General features: G+C 50.2%; 1 protein-coding gene across 4 annotated transcripts in view; it reads right to left on the bottom strand.

The window, feature by feature from the left end:
- Positions 1–290: 290 nt before the first annotated feature.
- Positions 291–6412, bottom strand: part of NETO1 (neuropilin and tolloid like 1) — a 75485-nt gene continuing 69363 nt past the window's right edge. For 2 of the 4 annotated variants that reach the window (XM_036010146.1, XM_036010147.1), the window contains 3 exons: positions 5734–5847; positions 3400–3958; positions 291–2421 (listed from right to left, as the gene is read on the bottom strand). In XM_036010146.1, coding sequence (XP_035866039.1) covers positions 2361–2421; positions 3400–3958; positions 5734–5847 — 734 coding nt within the window. In that variant the 3' untranslated portion in view covers positions 291–2360. Of the gene's footprint in view, positions 2422–3399; positions 3959–5733; positions 5848–6412 lie in introns of those variants that run through there. The other 2 variants (XM_036010148.1, XM_036010149.1) reach the window with 2 other exon arrangements.

Below are 6412 nucleotides of genomic sequence, written 5' to 3'. Positions count from 1 at the left end.
AAATTGAATTCCTAACAGGGGCATATGCAGAGGGCTCGTCCGGTGGGTGTGGTCTGCTGGAGGTGCCGGGTCTGGCCTGTGACAGGACCGTCTGCCTCGTTGTCTGCGGGACAGAATTCTGTAGGACTCGGGGGTTTGGGACATGTTCGTAAGCACATTTAGAGCAATTCCGGCCGTTAGAACTTACCGTCTAAGGATGCATGTTCCATATTTCAAAAGCGCCCAATCACTAATTCAAACCTGATCGAGTATGCATATGACCCAACAGCAATTGCGTGTATGATATGATTTTATTTTATTTATATTTAAACACATCCCATCATATGTGTGCCTCAGTATAAAAACAACTCAGAATGGTATAATTTGGGTCATAAAATGGCCTGAAGTTTTTTAAAGCATTTAAAAAAGACTTCCCTCTTCTAAAAGGAACTCGCGCCTGCAGAACGCAGGAGGCACAAGCCCCCACGGGGACGGGCACCCGGCAGCCTGCGATGTGGGGGGAGTCGATAGAAAGTGGGTACGTCCGTTTTTCATCACTCTGATAAAAGAAAACATTTCTCTTAACTCCAGGTAGGAAATTATTATACATTTTTATATATCTTCTGTATATAAAAAAGTGACAGGTAGCAAGCAGATGGCACAAAGAAATGGAAGAGACAGCAGTATTGGAGAATGCATGCTTTGTACAATGTGCCCGGGAGAGAGAGGGTGTCTTTCCAACCGAAATATCCAGAGCTGACATGCAGGGTGTTTTCTGTAACTGCCGACTCCGTCGTATTGCTAAGTGCTTAATCAAAACACATCGTAACCGAAGGGTGCCAATGGTAAAATGCCCGGTTTCAAAAACGATTTCTGAAACTGGGTATTTTCCTGTGATATTTTTTTTTAAAAAAAGGAATTTGGGGGTACAGGAAAAAAAAAAGACCAAAACATGAGATTTTTCTTATTGCCATCTAGTAATTGTCCTCGTGACTTTTGGCTGCATCGAACCGTAACACAACAGATGCTCCGGGCAGTCCGCAACGCCTCCGGCGGGCGCGGCCACGGTCCGCATTTCCACTGTCCCGGGAGCGTGTTCCAAGTCCCGCAGGAACGCACGGTGCCCCGGCCGTCTACACAACGGAAACAACGCACAGGTAACACAGAGTTCGTCCCCGGGCGGGCTCGTTCACAAGTCACACAAGGCACAGTCATCGCACAGAGACGCGCAGCGACACGCAAACGGAGCGGGAAGGAGAGGAAAGAGAGAGCCGGGGAGGTCTGACTCGGGAGCTAGCTGCTTCTTCAAGTTTCCGGTACATCTCAAAATGTGTTTAAGTACTAAGGAGCACTTGGTGGCCGGCAACCCAGTTACGAAACGAGCACGTCACTGTGCAGCGCGGGGGCGTCTTGCTGAAGGAATAACAAATGTCTGGAATTCTTAAGTTTGGATAAAGGCAGTGGAATGGATTGAGAAATACGTCCACTTTTCACAATTCACTACAGAATTTCCTTTGCACAGTCCCCATGTTTGTATAAACAGTTCTTCTCTGAAAATAAAACACAGTTAAAACAATTTTCTCCCAGTGAAAAACGCACACAGATTCACCCACTTATCAAGGCAATCTAGAGCGTGGAAAGGTATTCACCGAATTCAGAAATAGCTGATAGGTCTGAGGAGTTCGTAAGAGATTAGCTGTCAATTCCATCGGAGGCAAATTAGTCTAATACGGATGTGGACCATGAAGTGCCAACAGCAAAGCACCGCGATCCTCAACGACCAATCAGATGCACACAGAGACGGCTGGTACTGACGAAACGCTTTACATCATCAAGCATTCAACGTCACATGCTGCATTGAATTTTGATGAAATAAGCTATATATTCATGCAAAAACACAAGTGCGCAAATCGTGTAAGTACCACGAAGTTCTTAGTGTACAAGTTTGGGATCAAATATAGCCAAATTAAATGGATAAAATTGTTATCAGTTTTATAGATTGATTTTGGTGATATCGAGGCAATCTTCAAATCTTTAATTATGAAAACCTTGGGTTTCTTCTGGCATTTCTCAGAGGAGGTCATGAATTTTTGCATCATAACCCCAGAACATGTAACATGGATCTTAATCGAACACCCTTCCCATAGCATTGCGGCCCAATGCTTGATGGTGAGCATACTGATACTCGTTTTAGAGATACGTGTACTAAGAACCATCCTTCCATCAGCATTGAACCCGTTCTGTTTCTACGAGAGAAACAATGAACAAGTAGCCCATTCCCTAAGACACTACGGAACAGCTGCGACAAAACACAACATGACAACAGAGTACACGAAGTGGGAGAAGGGGCCCAGGGCACCCGCTTACCTTGCGCTTTCTTTCTAGACCCTAGTTGTGTTGTATTCAGATTCATGTTTGCTTAGAGACCCAATGAGGCAGAACCTGGAACGTGATGTCTATTTCATTCACCAAAGTACTGTTTGCACGGAACATACATACGCACACCAATATCTACTTAAAGGCATTCCCGAAATTTCATAAAACTATGGGAGTAGGTCTTGGCCATCAGCATGCAAAAATTTTAAACCAACTAAAATAGTTACGGTTTTGAAAATGTATGGTGGATTGAGGAAGTATGTACATTTATAAATCAAACCAAACACCGGTAAACATGCAAAACAAAACATATGTAGATGGGATTTGGGGATTTAAAATAATTTTTTCCCTAAATTTAGATTTTCTTTCCCCCAAAGGTTTATTAATTTTAGGGCTAGTGATACAACACCGATCATACTGTCTTTATAGTAAAAGGAAAATGAAATGTTTCTACTAAACTTAGCTACATTTAAATATATATATTGGAGTATTTTAGCATACCATGCTACCCTATACAATTTGTAATATAAGTATTATGTAATGTGTAGGAAAAAGTGTTTTCCTTTTCATACCCAAAATATAATACATTGTATTGCAAAATACGCTATTTCTACATTAAAATTATTCAACAAGATGGGTTCCCCATCTTGGTAAGGCAATGATTTCCAAATATCATTTCATATACTAAAAAATATAAATATCAATCGGGGCAACATCAGTGGCCACGCGGAGGCAAAGGAGCGATGTGAGTGTGCAGGACACATCACAACCCATGACTGTAGCAATGAGTGTCATATATGTGTGGACATAAGTAACGTGTCTTTGGCCTGTATGTTCTCACACATATATTCATGAACAGATGTGGGGTTTGGGGGCACATGGCTGTCAGTGGAAAGCAAAAGAAAAAAAAGAGGAACAAGTGGAGACACTGGTGTGAATCCTTAATCACAAGAGAAACAGAGAAACGAAGACAGCCACTCAACACTCGGGCAGCCTTTGGGTCCTCGGGGTCGTAGCTGTCACCGAGAAACCTATGATACTGACCGCTGCACGGCGTTCTCGTGGCGCGCCAGCCGGTGGCTCGTGGTGGGCACCTCCTCGATCTCGTCGATGTCGCACGCGTCCGCGGCGTCCGTGGAGTAGCTGTGTTTCATGACCAGGATGTTCCTGCGGCTGGCGGGCGGGGCCAGGGGCTTGGCGGGCGGGGCGGGCAGCTCGGCCAGGACGGACGCGTCTCTCGTGCTGAGGTTGCTGCGGCTGCCTTTGGCGCTGGACAGCTGGGACCCACAGTGGTGGTCGTGGACGCACTTGGACGAGGACCTCCGCAGCTTGTGGTAGTTGTCGAAGTCGTCGGCCACGTCGGCAAAGTCTGCCGTGGCCCCTGCCCCTCTGAGAGCGCACAGCTCGTAATGAGGGGACTCAAACACCTCCTGGAAAACTGTCTGGTCAGAGTCTGACTTCCTGTGCACATACTTTTTACGAGGCTGTTTGATCTGCACAATGACAGAAATGATAATGAGGATGATGACAATGCAGGAAGTCACGCCAATGACAGTCCCACTGGTGTTGGTCAGCTGGTCGAGCAGGCTGGCTGTCCTCTTCTCTAGGGGTCGGGGGGAGGGGGGAGGACACAGAAAACAAGACACACCCACCGCGCATTAATTCGGGAGTCAGAGCGGGCACCGACGCTTGACGATGAAGCAGGCTGAGTGTGGGGGTTTTACAGACTAGCCGGATTTAGCGGGCCCTGGCCGGGTGGCTCAGCGGGTTGGAGCGCGGTCCCCATACACAAAGGTCGAGGGTTCAATCCCCCGTCAGGGCACACACAAGGGTCAACCAATGGACGCACAAATCAGTGGAACGGCAAATCGATGTTTCCCTCTCACTCTCTCTTCCTCTCTCTCTCTCCCTAAAATCAAAAAATAATCATGAAAAAAGTATTTAAAGTAACGTAAACCTTCACGAGGACCCTGTGTCCCAGCCTCAGGGGCAGCCCTCCCAGCACCCAGCTTCCCTGCTTTAAATGCAAATGTGTGTTTGGGGAAGGTCTTGTGAGACTTTCTGGGTGACATTTGAGAATGATGGCTTAATTTTAGAGACTGTGTTTTTTGTTTTTTGTTTTTTCTCAAAGGTTGAGAAAACCTCCACACTCAACCGTTGGACCCGTGGCTGCATCCATAGCTTTGTGAGTTTATTTCTGACATGGATAACTGAAGTCAAGCTATTAACAATAATCTGACCCCAAAAGGTAACTGAACCCCAAGACAGACACTTCTGGAATGGTGGCAAGAAGGCGCCTGTGGGCCACTGCCCCAGTGAAACAACCCTAACTGGTGAAAATCATGTTTAAAGCCCCCAGCCGTGTGGAGCCTGAGCACTTGTCCTAAGGGCACACAGCACACGGAGGCTGGCTTCTTCCGAAACACCTCTCAGCTCCCTTAGGTCAGCGGGAGCCTGGGGCTCTGAGCTCCCGCGGCGCCCAGGACACCTCAAACAAAGCCCTCCTGCTCAGGGAGGCTTGGGGGGACAGCACAGGGACCCTCTCCCTCCGGCTCCCAGCCGGAGTGACAGCACCTCCCCGGACAGCCCGGACAGCGGCACGGCCAGCACGGCTCCCCCACCTGCATGAGGATGTTCCGCCCAAGCAGGGCCACCTGGAGCTCGGGGGCTCTGCTCCAGGTGCTAAGAGTGGAGAAGGTGGGGACCCGGTTCACTCCCTGCCGGCAGGTGGGGGCGGAGGCAAGGGGCCAAGGACCATCTGGGGAGGCCAGCTGAGAAGCCCAGGTGTTACCACCCTGCCCAGGGCCTGTTCCTCAGAAGGACAGGTGGTCACTGGCCCTGCCCCAGCACGGGACCGGAGTGGGCAGTGCTGGAGCCTTGGAAATGGCCCGAGTTTTCACACAATAGTTGGGCAAGCATCCACTCCAACGTGGTTCCTCGGACAGGAAACCGGTCGTCGCCACCTCCCACCTTCCAGAGGTGGACGTGGGTTCTGCCTTTCTCACTGACCACCTGAGCCCGGCCGCTGTGGGCTGGGGCCGGCTCCTACCCGTTTCAGTACATGAGACCGGACTTGGAGCACAGGAGTGTGACCCGCCTGACCTTTCCCTCTGCAAGCCGGGTCCTGCCGAAGCTGAACAAAAGGGCACTCGCGAGGGCTGCTGAGAGTCCCCTGGGCCTAGATGCATGAGGACGTTCTGGCCACAGCCCCCGAAGCGGCAGGGAACACGGCTTCCCGGTTGACCCTGCAGCACCCACAGCTCTGAAAGCCACCCTGCTCTCTGTGGCTGAGGCTGTCTGAGACCTGTAACAGTGGCGGGAGTGTCCTGGCCGCCCCCGGGCAGGGGGACCGTGCCCGGGTCGGGGACTCGCCTTTACCTTTGCAGTGGTTCTCGTCCCAAGGATACACACAGTTCTGGAGGCCGTTGCAGACCAGGGAGCTGTTGATGCACATGTTGCTGTGGCAGAAGAAGGTGCTGCCCTCGCAGGGGGCTGGAAGCAAGCAGAGGGAGACAGGGGAGCTGCAACCGGCGCTCAGCGCAAATCACTCCGCCCGCGCGCCCGGGTGCAAAAGGTCGCGGTGACCATGGGCCGGCAGCTCGAGTCCCACGGCCCGGCCTTCCATGCTCAGAGGTGTCGCCGGGGTGGGAATTATGTCTCGTGTGGCGATCAGAGCTGGCATTCCCCTAGAGCTGCTCAGCTGATAAAACGGGCGCAGGAATGTCCATGGTGAATGAAAATGAAGCCCGCTGGCATACAGTTCTTCTTCTTTTTTTTTCTAACTCAGTGCGCTCCTTTAGCAAAACCGAAGTGCCCACCTCGTACATTACGTTTCCCCGTTCTATCTGTATGACCTTAGCTGCATTGAGCCAAAGGGCATCACTGAAATATTGAAATAACTTTGAAAAGCATATGTTTAAAAACACTAATGGGCCCTGGCTGGCATAGCTCAGTGGATTGAGCGCGGGCTGTGAACCAAAGTGTCACAGGTTCGATTCCCAGTAGGGGTACCTGCCTGGGTTGCAGGCCATGACCCCCAGCAACCGCACATTGATGT

Source organism: Phyllostomus discolor, chromosome 9, assembly GCF_004126475.2.
Source record: "Phyllostomus discolor isolate MPI-MPIP mPhyDis1 chromosome 9, mPhyDis1.pri.v3, whole genome shotgun sequence".
Lineage (NCBI taxonomy): Eukaryota > Metazoa > Chordata > Mammalia > Chiroptera > Phyllostomidae > Phyllostomus > Phyllostomus discolor.
This window is presented reverse-complemented; position numbering and strand designations above follow the sequence as displayed.